This window comes from Poeciliopsis prolifica, unplaced genomic scaffold, assembly GCF_027474105.1.
Source record: "Poeciliopsis prolifica strain line A6 unplaced genomic scaffold, Auburn_PproV2 SCAFFOLD037, whole genome shotgun sequence".
Classification (NCBI taxonomy): domain Eukaryota; kingdom Metazoa; phylum Chordata; class Actinopteri; order Cyprinodontiformes; family Poeciliidae; genus Poeciliopsis; species Poeciliopsis prolifica.
This window is the reverse complement of record NW_026562412.1, coordinates 3,539,035-3,558,693: the sequence shown is the minus strand read 5'-3', so window position 1 is coordinate 3,558,693 and position 19,659 is coordinate 3,539,035. Positions and strand designations below refer to the sequence as shown.

At 41.5% G+C, this 19,659-nt stretch overlaps 2 protein-coding genes and 1 long non-coding RNA gene across 10 annotated transcripts in view; 1 reads left to right on the top strand and 2 right to left on the bottom strand.

Moving 5' to 3' along the window:
* Positions 1–11,366, top strand: part of cnksr1 (connector enhancer of kinase suppressor of Ras 1) — a 31,954-nt gene extending 20,588 nt beyond the window's left edge. The window contains exons 11-21 of one of the 2 annotated variants that reach the window (XM_055053286.1): positions 5,027–5,172; positions 6,292–6,431; positions 6,508–6,541; positions 6,934–7,109; positions 7,186–7,259; positions 7,510–7,581; positions 8,249–8,319; positions 8,603–8,664; positions 8,755–8,839; positions 9,337–9,521; positions 9,900–11,366. In XM_055053286.1, coding sequence (XP_054909261.1) covers positions 5,027–5,172; positions 6,292–6,431; positions 6,508–6,541; positions 6,934–7,109; positions 7,186–7,259; positions 7,510–7,581; positions 8,249–8,319; positions 8,603–8,664; positions 8,755–8,839; positions 9,337–9,521; positions 9,900–10,361 — 1,507 coding nt within the window. In that variant the 3' untranslated portion in view covers positions 10,362–11,366. Of the gene's footprint in view, positions 1–5,026; positions 5,173–6,291; positions 6,432–6,507; positions 6,542–6,933; positions 7,110–7,185; positions 7,260–7,509; positions 7,582–8,248; positions 8,320–8,602; positions 8,665–8,751; positions 8,840–9,336; positions 9,522–9,899 lie in introns of both variants that reach the window. The other variant, XM_055053285.1, reaches the window with a different exon arrangement.
* LOC129374713 (uncharacterized) lies at positions 3,647–4,871 on the bottom strand. Of its 2 annotated transcripts, none has more exons than XR_008607537.1 (3): positions 4,023–4,871; positions 3,777–3,947; positions 3,647–3,701 (listed from the first exon to the last, which is right to left on the bottom strand). It is a non-coding gene; the product is annotated as an uncharacterized LOC129374713 (long non-coding RNA). The 2 variants fall into 2 exon arrangements; XR_008607536.1 differs by having other exon boundaries at positions 3,657–3,947; positions 4,023–4,175; positions 4,500–4,871.
* Positions 11,367–11,736: 370 nt separating the features above from the next.
* Positions 11,737–19,154, bottom strand: cldn23l (claudin 23-like). Of its 6 annotated transcripts, none has more exons than XM_055053546.1 (4): positions 18,899–19,154; positions 15,773–18,488; positions 14,052–14,133; positions 11,737–13,691 (listed from the first exon to the last, which is right to left on the bottom strand). In XM_055053546.1, exon 4 carries the CDS (start codon positions 13,571–13,573, stop codon positions 12,830–12,832), a length of 744 nt encoding a protein of 247 aa, XP_054909521.1. In that variant the 5' UTR covers positions 13,574–13,691; positions 14,052–14,133; positions 15,773–18,488; positions 18,899–19,154; the 3' UTR covers positions 11,737–12,829. The 6 variants fall into 6 exon arrangements, with proteins under 6 accessions (XP_054909521.1, XP_054909519.1, XP_054909516.1 ...); XM_055053544.1 differs by having other exon boundaries at positions 15,773–15,818; XM_055053541.1 differs by having other exon boundaries at positions 14,052–18,488.
* Positions 19,155–19,659: the final 505 nt, after the last annotated feature.

Here is a 19,659-nt window from a genome sequence, read left to right as displayed (position 1 = left end):
GATGAAACCCAGAAGATAAAGATACCTTGGCCCCAAGCGCGCCACAAAAGTCTTTCCATACCTTCGAGATAAACTGGGGTCCCCTGTCAGATAGAATTTCCCTCGGAATCCCATGGAGCCTAAAAACATGCTTAATAAGCAAAAGAGCAGTTTCCGCAGCAGACGGCAATTTTTTAAGGGGCACAAGGTGACACGCCTTGGAAAAACGGTCTACGATGGTAAGTATGACTGTGAACCCCTTAGAAGGGGGCAGGCCGGTGACAAAATCAAGAGCAATATGGGACCAAGGACGTCCCGGAACGGGTAAGGGCTGCAAAAGCCCACTGGGAAGTTGATGGCTGGACTTGTTCTTAGCGCAGGAGGGGCAGGCCGAAACATACTCTTTCACATCCTTATGAAGGGACGGCCACCAAAAGGAGCGCCTGATTAATGCCGCGGTCCGACTGGCGCCCGGGTGACCAGAAAAACGGGAAGCGTGAGCCCAATGGATCAGACGGGAGCGAACAGAAGAAGGAGCGTAAATTCGACCCGGAGGACCAGTACCTGGATCAGGATCCGACTGCTGAGCTTTGAGGACCTGGTCAGAGATGTCCCAGGAAACCCCCCCCATTATGCATGAGCGAGGAACTATGGTGTCCACAATAGGGTCCTCATCATCAGAGGAGAATTGTCGGGAGAGAGCATCTGGTTTCACATTCTCAGAACCTGGTCTATATGAAATGATAAAGTTGAATCTGGAAAAAAAAAGAGACCATCTTGACTGTCGCGGATTCAACCGTTTAGCCGTCTGCAGATAGGATAAATTTTTGTGATCGGTCCAAACCACAATCGGAAGCTCAGCCCCCTCCAACCAGTGGCGCCACTCTTCAAAAGCCATTTTAATCGCCAACAACTCCCGGTCCCCCACGTCATAGTTTCTTTCTGAAGGAGAAAGTCGGCGAGAAAAAAAGGCGCACGGATGCATCTTGTGATCAGAAGGCGAGGTTTGAGATAACACCGCCCCACCCCTGAATCGGAAGCATCCACTTCCAACGTGAATTGCCTAGTGGGGTCTGGCTGGATCAGGACCGGGCATTAGCGAATTTCTTTTTCAGAGCCGAAAACGCTGCGTCAGCTTCCGGAGTCCATGAGAACTGGACCTTGGTGGACGTAAGACTGGTCATGGGGGCCGCAGTCTGACTGTAATTACGGACAAACCTTCGATAAAAATTAGCAAACCCCAAAAAAACGTTGTAGTTGCTTGCGAGAAGATGGGGTCGGCCAATCCAAAACTGCGCGAATTCTCCCGGGATCCGGCTTCACCTGCCCACTCTCCAAAATGAACCCCAGGAACGAGATGGAAGGCACATGAAACTCGCATTTTTCCGCTTTAACATACAAACTATTTTCTAAAAGACGCTGTAGGACCAACCTTACATGCCGTTTATGTTCCGCCAGGGTCTCAGAAAAAATCAGGATGTCGTCCAGGTAAACAAACACAAATTGATCCAGAAAATCACGCAACACGTCATTGATAAGGGACTGGAAAACGGCCGGGGCATTCGTCAGACCGAAAGGCATGACCAGATATTCGAAATGGCCCAGCGGGGTTTTGAACGCCGTTTTCCATTCATCACCTTCACGGATGCGCACCAGATGGTAAGCGTTTCGTAGGTCCAATTTAGTAAACACGGTGGCACCCTGTACCGGTTCAAAAGCTGATGTGAGAAGGGGAAGGGGATACTTATTTTTAACCGTGATCTGATTAAGACACTTATAATCAATACATGGTCTGAGAGAGCCGTCTTTCTTAGACACAAAAAAAATCCCGCCCCCAGCGGAGACGTGGAGGGGCGAATAATGCCTGCAGCGCGGGACTCGTTAATATATTTTAGCATGCTCTCCCTCTCTGGCTTAGAAATGTTATAAAGTCGACTGGAGGGCAACGGAGCACCGGGAAGGAGATCAATAGCACAGTCATAGGGGCGGTGGGGGGGAAGTGACAGTGCTTTATTTTTCTGAAAAACCATTTTCAAATCATGATATTCAGGGGGAATCTTGGACAGGTCCAGAATGTCCTCCTCATCCTCCCGGGTGATGTCCAATTGTGGAGTCGTCTGGGCGGCCTGTAGACAGGTTGAGTGGCAGGTTCTGCTCCATGATTCCACTCTCCCCTCATTCCAATTAAGGTGAGGATTGTGCTGTCTCAGCCAAGGGAAACCCAGCACCAGAGGGGTCTGCGGAGAGGGAAACACATAGAAGATCAAAATCTCACGATGATTTCCTGAAACCAGAAGTTCAATGGGTTTAGTCTGTTGTGAAATGACGGGCAAGACTCCTCCATCCAGGGCGGAAACTTGGACCGGAACGGGGAGAGAAATTGTAGGAATATTTAGTTTCTTTACCAAATTTTCATCGATCAGGTTCTGCTCACATCCAGAATCAATTAGAGCCGATACGTTAACTGACCTTTGGTTGATGAAAAGGGATGCAGAAAGAGAAAGTCGGGAGATCAAACTGGAACAGCCACCCACCAGGACTCCCGTTATCACTGGTGGGCTCCGCCTTTTAACCGAGCCGGGCATACGGCGACGAAGTGGCCAGTAAGACCGCAATAGAAGCAGGCACGAGCTTCTAGTCGTCGTTGTCGTTCTGTGGGGGAAATTCTGGTGCGGCCGATCTGCATGGGCTCCTCGGAACAAGGCGTGTTCGGGATGGTTTCCATAGCAACCTCTGGTGCGAGTTTGTCTGAAAAAGGCACAGGTTTAAATGCTCTCTTCTCTCGGGACCTTCCTCTAAGTCTATTATCGACCTTAATAGCCAAAGCTATCAGGTTCTCCAAACTGGCTGGTTCATCCCTGCATGCCAGTTCATCTTTGAGAGTCTCATTGAGAGCCTGCATGAAAGCCCCTTTGAGAGCTTCGTCATTCCAACCAGACGTGGCTGCTAGAGTGCGAAAATCAATGGCAAATTCAGCTACAGAACGGGACCCCTGCTTCAGGTTCCAAAGCTGATGCGAGATTTCTGAACTGGACTCTGCATAACCAAAAGTTTGCTTTAGCTCGTTCAAGAAGGTAGCAAAAGGTGTTTGTGAAAGAGATGAGAGGCTAAATTTAGCTTCTGCCCATCTCAGGGCTCTTCCCTTCAAAAGTCCGATCATGTAAGCTATCTTGGCGGGGTCATCCGGAAATGAGCCTGGAGCTCTGCAAAATACAATAGAACACTGCAGAATGAATCCTCCACACTTTCCAATCTCTCCCGAATAATGTTCTGGTGTCGGGGGTGAAATCTCACGAGCTCGGAGCGACCCACCTGAAGCCGCTACCGCTATCTGCTCCACCCCCGGAGGAAGGACTGGGGCCGCTGCTCCGGCTGTAATTTGAGGCTGAGGGTTTTGCTCCAGCCTGTGTGATAGTTCCGAGACTGTGGTTCTCAACTGATCCATCAGCTGGCCCTGGAAACTCTGCTGGTCTAATAAAGTGCGAAGCATAGCGTCATGGCGGGCTAGGAGTTCTGCTGAACTTAAACCGGGTCTTGTGTGAGAACCTGCTGGGTCAACAGGGCTCGATGGTTCTGTCATGCTGGATTTGAGTTTCTTTACCCACATGCAGGTTTAGACATCAGACCGGAAGGTTTTTGGTTCAAAGATTTATTTACAGTTTATAGAATATGTTGAGCCTAAGTTGTCCTCTGGTTTCGGGAGCGGCTGGGCGGCTCAGGTACTGCTTAGAGAGGGGAGAGGTTAGTAGGAGCGGGAGTGAGAGGATCTTGACAGGGAAGTGGAGGGAAGGGCTTACAGATCATCTGATGGAGGATTGCCGAGGAGGAGGTAGGATCCGTTGGTGCAAAGGCTCCGAGAAGGTTGCGGGCTCAGGCGGCAGACGAGAGCGTTTAGTCCGGAGGGCGATCGGTGTCAGTGTTCGGGTGGGCGTGGTTACTTAGCTGGATCCAGGCAGAGCATCCAAAATCTGAGAAAAAACAATAAAGATTAACTTAGTCCTTAGACAACGTGAGGCTTGGCAAACCTTGGGATTGACTCTGACCAACAAGTGGGACCATCGAGCGATGAATGGCTGCTCCACCGCTTCTTAAGAATCCTGCAGCCGATTTCAGAAATCCGCTTCAGGTGCGTCAGCCTGCCGGAACGCTCCCACGAAGATTGTCTATTCGGAGGAGCACTCACACCAACTTGAATCCTAACAACGATACTCTGGTCAAATAAGCCAGAAAACTACCATTTGTGTTTCATCTTTGTAAAACTCTGACATGTTTGAGTCAAAAAAAGCATAAAACCTCTTAATTATGTGAGGGATCTTATAAACACTTGTTGCCAAAACAAAAAAACCTTAATGAATCTGTGGGAAATGACATAAATATTATTTCATTTCCAAATCCAGGTTTGTTTAAAGTTTGTTTCAGTAAGTGATCACAGATTTACTGAGTTGAACAGAACCTCCCACAGCCTCTGCTGACCTTTTTAATCTGCCTGAACCCAAAAGGTTTAAAGTGATGTCACTTACAAATGCCATAAATTCCACCGACAAGCCGACGTTTTGCTGGAAACGGGAGCGAAATAATAGATGAAGATGCCAGCCAGCATCTGAGTGAGTTTCAGAACGGTGATTAAAAATCTAAAGAAGAAAAATCATAGGAAAAAGTGAGAAGAAGCAAACATGAGAAGTGATGGCTGAGGAGCTCAGGCAGATAAATGGTGGGTGTGGGAGGTGATGCACTGCAGATCCACATTTCAGACTGCAGGCGTGTAAAGTCATATCTGATCTCTGCAGAGGTTCTGGCTTTGTATCAGTGTCTGTTTAAACACAGCTTCCTTCAATCAGTGTTAAATCAGTATCACATGACACCTGACTGCGGTCAGTCCTTCTGAGAGCTGTCATCACATGGTACCCACTGTTTTATTTACTTTTTTTTTTTTTGGTTTTTTTTTTTTTTTTGGTTTTTGGAAAAGTCTCAGAATTTGCAAATTCTTGGAAGTTTCCAGAATTCTCGTCTGGTTTCTAAGAATGCTTCTTGTTGCGTTGTGCTGCAGGCGGGCCGTTCATGGGCCGGAGGTTCGGCATCAGCCTATGGGACAGGAAGAGTCTGAGTTACCTTCTGACAGGGAGCAGGAGAGAACCGTGACGTTAGCTGCATTTCAGAACCATCCGGGCAGGTTGTCTCCTCTGCCGGCGTCAGGTATTTGAAAAATCCCTCTGGATGTCGGGGATTATTTTTTTATTATCTTACTTTCAGGAATAAGTCAGGATGAATCATCTTCAACACAAACTATCCCAACAACAATTGGTTCATCCTGTCATTCCTTGTGGCATTTCCAATACTCTGCAGGTTGTAGCCAATCAAAACAGAGGAAAAGTGTCAGCTGAGCTCAGTTTTATGTCTGAACTATTTTTTTAAACCAGAAACCAAGATGGTGTGATTAGCAAACGCGGCTGGGCATGGAACAGTGCAAATCTCTCCTTTGGTTACTAAAGCATAACAGAAACAAAATTTTGAATAAATATATTTCTTCTTAAAGACATTCAGTAGAATAATGTAAACTAAAATAGACTCAGACTGACTGCACACCTGTAAATATCGCAGGTGTGCAGTTCCTACCACATGTATTTGTAATTTAACTCGACTCAAAAATACTTTATACATCTCAAAGAAAAATTAAATATATTCATAACTCACATCCAAATATCTTGGATTTTGATGTTGTGGGCAGGAAGGACCTCCAGTAGCAGGCAGTCTTAGCCTCTGACTGAAGAAAGCTGCTGTGTGACTGTCTTTTCATGACTCTGATGACATGCTAACAGCAGCAACACCACCAGTTGTTGACAAACTCTGCTTATCCACCGCGTTTGCTTTTGCCACTCCTCTTTAAACCTCTGCCTGGTCGCATGGTTAGAAAGCTGAGCGGAGACGGTTTTAACTTCTTTGATCCTGCTCTGCATCCATGAAGCCTCCGTTTTAAATCCTCCTGTTAAAAAAAAAACCATGCCATGTTCCCATGGGTACACATCGTAACAACTGTGCAAAAGTTAAAGAAAAAAGAAAAGTAAGACTGAAAAGCATTCCAGCTCAAAAGCAGAGGGAATCATGCAATGCCTCAACCAATAAAAATAAAGAACAAATAAGAATAAATAAGAAATGAGTTTAAAACACTGAGGAAAAGTAAAAAAACAGGATTGTTTTAAATATTATGCTTTTGAGGATGATCCTCCCTGTTGATGATTCTCACTGAATTCAAGAGATTATTTAAAAGTGTAATAACTCAGGTTATTGATTGTGAACTCAAACTAATTATTGCAGTGGCTGAGAGTTCGGATGGTTCGAGGCTTTCTCCAAATCTCAGCAAAGACCGAACGCCGTCACCCAGAAGTCCTTCGCCTTTTGAGTTTAGCCTAGAAAGAAGCAGCGTCAGCTCCTGCCCAGACATGGTGGGACACACGGTGAGAGGATGGAAAGTCAAAGATCTAGTGAGAAAACATTAAGATCTCTGTAACCTTCCTGATTATTCTTTTCCAGTCGAATAAGGAAACCAAGAAGAGCTCTACGAAAGGTAACAGGACACAAACACAAAACAAAGTATTCGTACCTTTCAAAGCACCCAAACCAGTGTAAATGCACCAAAGCTGTATAAAGTTTCTCCCATTTTAAAGTTATGCACTAAGTTTGTAGTTTTTATGTGACATGTGAAAACACTGTAGCAGTATGAATTCTTCTGCACTGCACTGAATATTAATAGTGTTAAAAGATTGCTTTATTTCACTACAAAATAAACATTTAAGGATTATTTCAGTAAATAGATCTTTTGGAACATCTATTTACTGAATTACTATTAGATTAAAAAAATGGATGAAAAGTAACATTAAAGGTGAAAATAAATGTTTTTTTAGGGCTTTAATGGTGAATTTACTCATCTTTCATTTTGTGTTTGTGGTGGATTCCCAGGAATGTCGACAGCTCTGAGCCGGCGCCGAGTGTCCTGTCGAGATTTGGCTCATCCCGACTGCGACGGCTGGCTCTGGAAAAAGAGGAAGGAGAGCAGCGTCTTCATCACCCAGAAGTGGCAGCGCTTCTGGTTTGTTCTGCAAGGACCCAATCTGTACTGGTATAACACACAACAGGTAGGGAAAAAAATAAAAAAATAATTCACTTTTTGCACATTTAAGATTGTTGATGTGATTTTTGTATTTTCTTCAGGATGAAAAAGCTGAGGGTTTCCTAAATATATCCAGCTACAACTTAGAGAGCGGTGGAGAGCACAAGAGAAAACAGTGAGATTTCCTTTCATGATGGATCGTATTGCAAACCTGTAACATTTTCTTTGACATTGATAGATTTGTGGTCTAAGCATTTAATGTTCCAGAATACAAGCGAGGTTTTATAATCTCAGGTTCTTCTTGCTATTTTGGACAAACTGAAATGTTTCATCATCTTACAGAGGCAAATAATTAGGATTTGTGTGGAGCTGCACTGTGTGTTTCATGTGACTCGGACCCTCATCCATCCATCTTTCTTCTGCAGCGTTTTCCAAATGACCCATAAGAAATTTCAAAACTTCTTCTTCTCCGTTGACTCTGCCACCGATCTGAGCAAGTAAGTTGGAAACAGAACATTCAACACGACTTACTTGTGTTTATTGATAGGGTAATGTCAACAAGTTGAAAAATTAAATACATTTTTCATGCATACACCTTATTTTATTCATTCACAACAGCGTTTGATCATATTGTTTTGGGTGCAGATGCACACTGCCCCCTGCCGTTGGAATTAATTGATTCTCCTCCTGCAAAAACAGTTTCAGTTTTTTAACAGCCCCTGCAGGTGTGACAATAATATTTCAACCTACAGTGCCTTGCAAAAGTATGAATATCTGCTGTTTTGGTAATTTGTCAATATTACAATCAGTAAATTCACTGTATTTAGTGGGATTTTGTGTCACAGTCCAAACAAACAAAGCAGCGTATAATCATAAAATTATAAGAAAGTACTACATTGTTTTTACACTAAAGCTAATTGTCCTGTCAACACATTCACTAAATACAAATGCACAACACAATTTTCAGATTTTTTGTTAAATTGTATAAAATCTCAGGCTGATTTCCTTCCACCTCCCACTGTTCATCTTTGTGTTGGTTTGTTAAATAAAATCTCAATAAAATCCACCGATGTTTAAGGCTGCAGCATGACGAATGTTAAGGGAATGTGAATATTTCTCCAGTGCACCGTAACGTCTGAAATAAAAATATTTATTGTTCTTCAGGTGGATCAACAGTCTGATTATAGCCATACAGAAACACAAGAGGCTCCAGAAAGGTCCAGACAATGAAGAAGGTATGCCAAAGCTTTTCTATTTACTTTTCTAAAAAAAAGCTTTTTTATTCCATTTTCTAAATGTTTGTCTGTAGCTGAAATGCTTGTTGAGGCTACAGTGTCAGCACCAGTGGGAAAACACATAATCGTGTTTCTGAATTATGAAATGTTAACCGTTAGCAGTGAAAGGAGCATAATTGCTGTTGCTGTAGTTGCCAGGCAGCTGGTTGATAACAATAATGGAAAAACAGCGCACACTTAAGGTAATGTCATGATTCTAACAGCCTTGTTAATGTTTTCATAGAATGTTACAGCGAAACTGAATCGGAGAGCGAATCGTCTCCTTCATCTCGCAGGAAAAACAAGGTGGGTGCAATTAAAAAGAGTCAAAGCCGTGAAAATAAATGCGGTTCAACCTGCTGATGGTGTTAATGTGTGTTTCTGTGTGTGCAGCAGAAAGTTCAGTCTCACACTCTGCCTCGACCGAAGGGGAAAATAAACAAGGCGCCATTACCAACTTCATCAACAGAGGGCAGCAAAGGTACAAATATGGCCTGACAGGACCTGCAAAACCTCACACAATATTTTTAGTCTAGTTTCTTGTTCAAATAAATTCGTACACTTGAAATAAGACAAAAGTACTTTGTAAGTAACTTCCCAACAAGATGTAGGAACTTGTTTCAAGTCAATAGATTCTTACTATTGATGAAACTGTAATAGTGCAATTAACAGATAATTTCACTTATAATATGACATTTTGCCCAGAATATAAGTGAAATAATCTGCCAATGTGATCAGTGATATTTCATCCATATCAAGGAATTACTTACTCAAAGCAAACTCCTATAGCTTGTTGAAAAGTTACTTACAAATTATTTTTGTGTTATTTCAAGAGTACTAAGATATTTACAATAGAAACGACAACAAAAGCACTCTGTAAGGTTTTGTGTTTTTGTAGTCATTTCACTTTCTTTCTTGGTTCCTTAATAATAAAAAGTTAGATGTTTGCAAGTCATATTTTGTGTCTTTTTTTTTAAGATGGTGGCACCGTGGATGAGATGGGGATGATGTTTAACAACCTGAAGGAAGGAGGCGTTTCTCTGATTGGCCATGAGCAGCCGTTCACGCAGGACCACTTCAGGAAGTCGTTCATCCGGCGCAACAAGAACCCGGTCATCAACGAGAAGGTGCACACGCTGCGGGCCCTGCAGAGCACGCTGAAGGTGAGACAGGACGGTCCCTCCGGTTTGGAGAACAACGATTCCATCAAATGTACTTTACTTCATGTCAGAGCTTGAATTTACTTCTAGAGATGCACCGATCCAATAACAATATCTGTATCTGTTCCGATATTGGAAAAAAAAAAGGCAAATTTTCTTTGGTAGTGTCCTGGCAGGTTGATGGTAAAAAATAAAAAAAAACAAGTCACACATGAATGGGTAAACATACATAACATATTATTAAAAGTAAATTATAAGAATCTGTTTATACCACTTCCTTTCGGTTGAGCTTGGGGTGGAAAAACGTCTGCGTGTTTCTTGCAGACATGTTTGCATTTCAGCTCAGAGCTGCATGAAAGCTGAAGCCGCTTTCCTTTGCAGGCGAAAGAAGCCGAGTTGCTGCAGATCAGCAAGCTCCTGGACGAGCCGGACCTGACCGCGTCCAAGTACCGGCGGTGGAAGGATCAGAACGAGGAGCTGCTTTCAGAAATCGAGAAGCTGGCCTCGGCGGCGGGCGGCAGAGACGTCGCTCCGGCGGAGCGCAGCGAGGACGTCGCTCCGGCGTGGGACACGCCTGCTGAGGACATCGCCTCGGAAACGGTTGCCACAGAAACAGCCGCTGCAGAGACGGAGGGCGCGTACAGACTGAGGCTGAGCGAAGGTGAGCAGCTCGTCGACACGGAGCCGTCTGATGTTCTCCTGGAGATCCCTGGGGAATCTTCGAGTCCCGAGTCGAGCCCGGTGCTGGAACTCTCTCTGGGATCGCTGTCGGACTCCATAAACAGTCAACTGCGCAAAAACGCAGAAAGCAGAGACGCTGATGATCATTACTTCTACATCTAGAACCTCAGCGGCTCAGTAAAGCCCGTTTATTGTTGCCCAGTGTTTCCCACGGAGCTGTCGAACAGGAACGCATGTTCTGATAATTACACTCAAGGTTCTCTAAGCATTGCCTCTCAATCAAAGGCTGCATCCTTAAAGACTTTATTCTCTTGTTATATGAAAAAAGAAATCTGCCAAGTGTTCAGTACATATTTATGAAATTCTGAAATATATTAGATTTTGCATTATTTTAAATTTTTCTTGTAGGTCATGTCTTTTTTTGATATGTTGTGTAAATATTTTCCCATAATTGCTGTTTTTACTGGTTAACTCAGAGTGAATGAAATAAATGAAAAACATTTGATGGAACGTTCCCAGCAGAGTTGCAGCTGCTGCTCCTGCTGGTCGAAGCTTTTTCAGCTCTTTTGTCTGTCTGTGCTTCACTTCACCTCTTCTGAGCGCCTGCTGATGAACTCTTCATCAGACTCACTGTCTGGATGAGCAGTGAGTGAAGCAGTGAAGGTCTCTCCATGCTGGCTTGAAAGAATAAAGAGAATTTAGATCCAATATATATGCAAGCATATTTCAGTAAATTGAAATATGATGAAGATGAAAGGAAAAGTGAAACTTGTACCCAGATGGATGCATTTTAAGGGTTTATTTGTGTTAATTTTGGCACACAGATGATAAAAAACAAAAATTCTGTCTCTCATAAACTTGAATATTACAAAAGACCAATGAAAATGGACTCGTGAAATGTTAAGATTTTCTGAGAACAAAAATATTGAGTTTTCTTTTGCTGTGCAAAAATAAACATTTATCAGTCATTGTTTGATGAATTGATATCATAGTTTTAAAATATTATTTAAATTACTGAAAAAAATGCAAGCTGCATATTATCAATGTGACTCAGAGGATTATGACTGACAATCACTAGTAAATGTTTTGTTTTTTCAATTTCAATGTTAATTGCTTTGCTTCCTTCAACTGTCGTCTAACAACAAAAATAAAATGTTTTCAATTCTCTGTTTAGCTTTTCTTGACCAGAACACAACAAAACCTTCATCACTGTAATGTCAATCAGATTTATGTTCTACATTGGCTTCAAATTTAAAACTATTTAATCCAGTAAACAGTAATCACATCTGGTCTCATAAAACCTGTATCTAGTCAGCGCCTCCGGCTTGTTTTCTGCACAGCATTGTCTCCAACGATGTCTGCAGCTCAAATTAGTGTGCACAGAGAAACACTGGTAGCAAAGACCTGCACATATATAATCCCAGCTTGTCAATATCTTTAGTTGAAATAATGATGGAGGATCATGTCATTTCAATTAAAATGTCATCAAAAAGAGAAAACAGACTCATGACATACAGAGAGGAATTTATTTCTGTTAATATTGAGAATTGTGTCTAACAGCTCAAGAAATCACCAATTCTCTAATAAGTGATATTTCAATTTCCAACATTTAAATTAACTTTTTGATGTTATTCTAATTTGCTAATATTGACATTTTTTTTTCTCCATGAATGTCTTCATTACCCAAACAAACTTCACAATGTATTTACTTTTTGTATCATTCAAATGTTTTATTGAACTCACAATATACAAACAAAAACACAACTAAACAATCTTGATCACCACTTAATCTCATCACTGATGACAGTGATAGAAGACCAACATTTAAAGAAACACAAGCACATCATCAGATCGTCTCGTTTGTTTTCTGTCCATTTTTGCTAATAAATAACACACAGAAACTCCAGTGTCTAAAACCATTTAGCATCCAACAGCCTCATCTACAAGCTGCTAACACTGGTTCTCTGACATGGCTACAGCCTTTTTCTGACTCAAACTAATGTACAGAAAGACAAAAAGCTTCACAAATCCATATCTCAGCATCTTTCTTGCTGCAACATTTCTTACTGATTTATATTTACAGTAAATTTTGTTTTGTCAGGATTATTTTACAGACATTTTCCAGACTCCAATGGATCAGCAATAATATTTACTCCAAATTTTACTTCCTTCATTGGCAGATTTGTGCACATTTATGGACTTTGCTGACAGCCTGTGCGCCAATCAGACCCAAAGACATTAATGCCAAGGAGGAATCTGAATCAACACTGGATTTTCACAGCCCTAGAGAAACACAACTCTTTTGGCTCTTGCTGAATAATACAACATTTTAGAGCCATTTTAGATAGAAAAAAATGTAAATTTGAAAAAAAAAGTGAGAAATTTTTTAATGAATCTCAAAATTTTTAAAAATAAAATAAAATTTCTAAGCTCCTAAAATCAAAAATTTGCCAGAAATAAATCAGAAATTAAGAAAGATTTTTCATACCAAACGTGGAAATTTCGGAGACCCGAAAGGCAAAAACTTGTGAGAAATGAAAATCTGACATTTTCAGATGAATCGCAGAAACTCGGTTCGGTTTGATTCTGACGAGTATCGAAAGAAATCTTGGGGGGGGTTTGCTCACATTCTAACAGCTGACTTCATATTCGTCCACGTCGGTCTTGCTGGTCATTTCTGGACACGAGTGGCACGCAGGACAGACGGCTTGCTCCTGGCGGGACGGGCAGGTCGGACACCTGAAGCTGAACAGCAGCGCGCCGCCTCCCAGCACCTGGAAACAAGAACCCAGCCACCCGAAGTACAGCGACCCGCCCGGACTCAGGCTGAGCTGGGGGAACTTGAGGTTGAGTCCTTGACTGGGATCCACGCCCAGCCTCCTGAGGTTGTGGGTGTAAATCCCCAACCCGGTCAGGCTCAGCAGGCCGGCGGCCACCACCAGGAGTCCGCCTGAAGCCGCCACCCTCCTCAGAGGCAGATCTGTCCAGCACCGGACCCCGATGCAGGCCAGGACGATCCCGATCCCGCACAGGAACAAGGACGTGAGCACCAGGCCTTGCACCAGCCGAACCCGGGCGTCCCTCTGGTACGGGCCGGCGATGGGCCAGCACTGCTTTAGCTCGGACTGCTCCACCTGCAAGCAGCTCTCCCACAAGCCGTCGGAGCGCAGCAGGAGCAGGGCCTCCACCGAGCCGGACCTGACACCCACACCTTGACCCTTTGCTCCGGACCGAAGGAGAGATCCAGTGCCCCCGATGTGCAGGCGAGCCTGTCCCTCCCGCCACTGAGGGGTGATGGCGGCAGTGAAGACAAGGACAAGTCCCAGAGGAGCGAAGACGATCCCCATCACCATGGAGACTGGAGTTTGCATCATTTGTGCTGAAACTGATTTTCTTGCAAATCTCTCAAGAGGATTAAACGGGTTCTGGGAACTAAAGCAGACGGTCTGGTTGGTAGTTCATTGGGATACAGCTTGACTGGGAGAAACAACTCTGGAAAAGGAAAACAACGAAATCATGATGATTTGAAACCAGATGTTCACATACAGAGTAATAAAACAAAACAGCAAATGATTTATTATGGGATTAAGCAAAGGGTTGCTATGAATTAATCGCAGTTAATTAATTGCTAAGAAACGAACTGAGTTAATGACTTCTAAATGTTTTATTAGGGCTGATAACGGGATTATTACTCATGTCTTTCCTTTTGGTATTTATCATTGTTTATGCTTTTTATTGGTTCACAGCTGCATGTAAAATCTGCTTTGCTTTGTTGTTTTGTTTAGTGCACACATAATGTAAATTAGCACAGCAGTAAATGTTAATTTTCACAATCCTGATAAAAATCACAACCTTTTCTATGTCTTTTGGCAAGTCAAGTGGTTGAAAGATTGAATTTTGCACCAACTGTCATGACGGTTGTTCTCAGAAGCTCCTGTCATGAAACAGTGAAGATTGTTTTAGTGCACATCAGGACTCGGCTGATTCAACAGCATTACACGATCTGACAGCCGCAGGCGCAGGAGGCAGGGAAAGAACTCGAGGTACCAAGAAACAAAAGAAAGAAAACAGAAGAAGAGAAAATTAAAGAAAATTAAGGGGAAGGGAGCAACTTTCCAAGTCATTAGCAAACAGTCTGTATTAATATTAGCAGCAGTTGCATCAAGGTAAATGCAGAACTTAATTTTAACAACATGGATTAATTGCTATCATAAATTTGCAGAATCAAAAATGCTGCTGACAATCGTTTGACATTTGCATGTCATGGATCTCACAGTGAAACAGTTTCATTCATTTCCATTAACATAATAGATCTCATGGTTGCAAAATGTCTGAAAAAGTTATTAAAACATCGTTAATGCCTGAAAATCTCCCCATTATTTTACAGCAGATAGAACTGATCATAGGAAACGATGAGGCAAAATCTGATGACATCTTTGACCTACTGTAAGTGAATTTCAGTGAGAATTATTGCCTGGCTGGGATCATTTGTTTTAAACAAAACAGGGCTGTATTGTAATCACTACATAATTATTCAGTGAAATGCTTTAACTGAAAACAATCTAAGGGAGTGGCATAAATCCAAAGGCTCCCAACCCGAATGGGATCATGAAAGAAAGCAGAATACTTCTTACAGCAAGGCAGCAAATACAATAGATGACTTTTGTGCTTTAGATATAACCTTAAAAATACTTAACTGCATCACAAACACATGTATTGAACCTTTTAGCATCAATAAAAGATAATAATAGATCAGTCTCAGCAGCAGATCCCTCATTGACAGTGGAGAGTCGATGTTGGTTTGAACATGTAGGAAGGAGATAAAGTTATGATTTTTAAATGAAAAGTGGAAAAGTTGAGTTTATTTAGCCCATGTGTCAAACACCAGGTCAAATCCATAACTATTCAATATAACAATATTTTTATACTGACTATTTTATCAGTGAAATTCAATATGTTTTAATTTGGCTAATTAATAATTATAATTGGTTACTTCATAATTAATGGATTCGTCATTGCTTGCATAATTGCTATACCGACAGTCTCTGACAGAAGCTGTTTCCTTCCTCCTGCCTGAATGTTTTTGTTGTATTTATGGTTTGAACAGATGAAGGTGGTACCTTCAGGTAACTGGAAATCACACCCAAACATGAATCAGTTATGAAAATCAAACATTTCCTTCCTGATATCCTGAATTCTTCTGATTCACTTCTTCTTCTTCACTAGGAAGGAACATCAAATACTTAAATACTCAGGAGTATTTAAAATACATTCACCTTTGACCTTTGTCACATGCTCACACACTCATGACATCATCATCTGGATTTTCCATCTGGACTTTCCGCTATTGTTTAAAGACATCGTAAACAATGTTCTCATTTTGATTGAAGTGATAAAAGCAAAGTATCTCTTTCGTTATTCTGGCATTTAGTAAATAAAAACGAATTGTATGATTTAACGTCAGAAAGTAATGCAGTATAAGCAAAGTTCTTTCGTAAACTGTTTTTTTAAAAATGAACAATGTCAAACACCACCAGCACAATGTTTACAAAAAGAAATGGCTTGTCTCATACCTCTTTATGAAAACTCTTTGCTTTATCTACCTGCAGACTCTTCAGTCTAAGAGTCAGAGTGGGAGAGAAAGACTCAGTTAGACAAAGAGGATAGAAAATGAGAAGTGGAGAAACTAAAGAGATCTGAAGCAAAAACAAGCAGATAGAGAAAGCAAAGGGACGACTTTGCTTCAGTGCTCCTGTTTAAAAAAAAAAAAGATTGATGCCTTGAATCAGTTGCTAGGATACAATAACCTGTGCAGTCTCAATGTGACAGCTGTGTATGTGGATCTCTAATGATGAGACGACCTTGCTGGACCTCAGTCTGCGCGGCCGAGCTCACGTCCTGGCCGTGTTTCTGAGTGCATGCACAGGAGGGAGCTGTTTTCTACAAGTCTGACGCCTGAGAACCAGGCGTGACCTTGAAGGAAATCTGTTGGTTTAGTCATCACGTCAGGTCTGAGTTCGCTTTAACCTCCAGACAAGGCAACCTGAGGCTGCAGACATGGCCAATATGGTTTTATGTCAAACAAATGCAGTTATCAGAAATATCAAGACAGCAGGGCTTGGTGGGTTTCTGCTGAGACCTCTTGGTAACGTTAAACAGTAGGCTGCAGATGTTCCTCTAAACTATTTACTGTAACGTTGGCTCCATAGACAAGGAAATATTTTGCTTAGAGTTTGATATGAAGCCCTTCACAGATGTTTTAAAGTTTAAGATTCATCACTCTGTAGTTACACAGGCTGCGCAGCTAAAACATTTCAGTGTAACAATAGCAGTCATGAAATACAAGACAAGACAAACTGACTCACCATCTGGTTCCAGGGGCTCACAGAATCCACATTTTGTTACACAACAAGCACAAACTTTAATATCTTTTAAAGGGATTGCATGTGGTTGGCCAACACAAAATGTATTCAGAAGTCAAATAATAGAGTCCAAAGTGGGCGGAAAGTTTAAAGCACGATTAGATTATGAGAGAGAATTAATCAGAGATGCAGCCAAGATGCTCTGGAGGAGCTGCAGAGACCCTCAGCTCAGCTGGTTGGATCTGTTGACAGAAGTATTAAAATCTGTGTTGGGAACAGTGAAAAGATGGAAGAGGTGACTTGGTCAGATGAGACCAAAATTACAAAATGTTTCTTTCTACGTCGGTGGGTTTAGGTACTGCATAAAGTTTGTGGTTGTAATAAGGTAGCAAAATGTGAAAAATTTGATGTTGCTTCTGCAAGCTACTGTAATTTACAAATAATCTAGACCGAAAATGTATTTAAACTGAAGAGCGACTGCTGTTTCTACTGCGCAGCGTGTTCTGGCTGTTGAAGTGTTTGGGTTTTCATGTCAGCACATCATATTTAGACTTTTTTACATTAATTATTTTTTTCTGAAATATGCAGCTTTGCGACTTTTTGCTGGCACAGGCTGTAGTGTTTATCTATCATGAGATGTCACATTTTCCATGGAAACACATGTCTGCATGTTGAGGAGGTGGAAACATCCACCGCAGCTGAACCGGAGAATACTGAGCCTGGATGAATTCGATCTTTCAACACGATTATTATTTATTAAACATGGCAGACTGGAAAAACGTTGCTCTTGAAAATGAAACAGAAGATGTCCTGACGAATAGAAGAAGACAGACAAAACTGTTTGCTAGTATATGGGGACAGAAATGGTGACAGTCACATGCAAGTGTGCTGTGTTGAGACTCAGACAGGCAAATAAAAACATGTTTAATATTTTTAATGTTTCGTTTTTGCCAGGGAGACATTTTCCAGCTCAAAGTGAAAGAATGCATCATTATCTCCTCTGATCTTTTGCCAAAGCTGCAAAGCAAAGAGAATGAGCTTGTACATTTTGTTATTCTAGATGACGGTTGGTTGTTCACACTATCCATTTCTCAATGTTAACTGAAGCTGATGCTGCAAAAAAAAATTTAATTATAATCTTTTAATGTGATCTCGCATGAGCAAAAGATTTTTAAAGGCCGTCTGCATAATCTGAAAACAGCAGAGAAACAATAAAGAATTGAAGCTTTTGGAGTTGATATTTGTTGTAGCGAAGGCCAGAATATATCAGACAGATTGTGTCTAAAATATGAATCAACACAATTTATATACAGCTGAATGACATGAAGATATTTTAGAATGGAACTTTAATCTTTTACTTTGTGAAAGCTGCACACTCTGCTCTACAGTTAGTTCTAGGAAATGTTATTTGTGTAAGACATTAACAAATGCACCAATTACAAGCACAATCTGTTAAAATACAGTTTCAATTCAAGGCAGCCTAAAACCACAGCTGAGGTCTGCAGGAACACCAAATAATCCAGAGAACAGAAAATGTTCTATTCCTGTTGCTCCTGCTAGAAGATGAGAGATCTCCTTATTAGCTTTTACTGTAATTTTTAGCTGATATTAGTAGGTTATAGAGTCTGTGTTTTTGCTTTCATCTTTCTTTGTTTATGTTTTCCTTCAATGTACTTAAATGTATACAATAATCAACAATTCTTACAGAAATATTTGCAATTTATTATTATTATTGTGGAACTAAATGGCTTCTTTAAAATAAGACTCATTATTTATGCATCTGCATGCTTTTAAGTTTTCCATCATATTTAATTGAATGCATTTTTCTTTTTCGTGAGTTTTGATGTTTGCATAGCAGCATGAACGCATACCTGCAGCCCTGTGTCATGCTCACTCCATCCTGTTTTGCAGGTTTGTCTTCAGTGAGCTGACATGGTGGCAAAGACAGAAAATGACAGACATGCTGTAATTTGCATCAAGAGTTTCCACAAGTTTTTCTTTTGTTGTTGTTGTAACTAATATGTCTGATAGAGCAAAGCCTGATTTTGTTTGTGAAAGTTTGAATTTTTTCATTCTCAACAACTCGACTGATATTAGGTCCTTCTGATAAATCAGAAAATGCTGCCCTGAAAATGCTGCAACTTTGCTGGATTCTAAGGTTCTCGTTTGCTTTAATGTAGAAACGACAAAAGGAGAAATCTCCATAGAAACTGGTGATGAGCTGAGAACCATCAGTACCATTATTGATCCTCTCACTGCTTTGTCTGAAAACGGGCAAGCTTAGAGCAGTTTACAGACACGATTACCCAAATGCTGCCAGGGGAGTCAGGCACTTACCATTCAGGAGAGGTTTTGTGCATCTCACTGCAGGCTGCAGGCTGCATCGCTGCTCTGGTCTGAATCGCTAACATGCTTCTCTCTTTGGCAACAGATGCTGCAGCCACCTTCCAGTTATCCCCATTGTTTCTTCCTTCTCTTCTACCCAAGCCTCCAGTTTCGCTCCTGCCTCCGTTTGTTTTATTTCATCCGTTTTCTGTTCTGTCCTTGTGTGTGTTCCCCTTTTCCCTGCTCCTTCCTTCCCTGCCTAACTGCTCTTTCACATCTCACGCTCTCTCTCTTTCTCTCTGTGCCCCTGTCTCGCCAGCTGAAGTAATGTCTCTGTTATACGCAGGGCAGAGAGACTATTGCCATTACATTTTAGTTTCTCTGAGGTTATAGAGCTCTGACTTGAGTCTGCAAAGGCTCGCAAAAGTATTCATCCCTCTTCAACCTTTGCTTAAAGATCTGGAAAGTGTGGCATACATATGCAATAATCCCCCTTTAATTCAACTAAATAAAATCCAAATTAACCGCCTTCAGTCGTCACCTCATTGAGTTTACCTGTGTGTAATTTATTCTCACTTTAACTTGAATTGTTCCGTAATTTCATTTGATCACTGGTGTCCAAATCAGACATATTAGAGCAGAGACACATCTAGAACTGGCAGCAAGTCGTCCTTTCAGGAATGTTTAAACCAAGGTTGGGTCTTAAAAAATACTTCAAGCTTTGAACTTCTTTAAAACGTGGTTTGACCCGTCAAAACAGAAAGACTGGTGCA

Coding starts and splice junctions, on each gene's coding strand:
- cldn23l (XM_055053541.1), bottom strand. CDS start 13,573: ATGATGCAAACTCCAGTCTCCATGGTGATGGGGATCGTCTTCGCTCCT.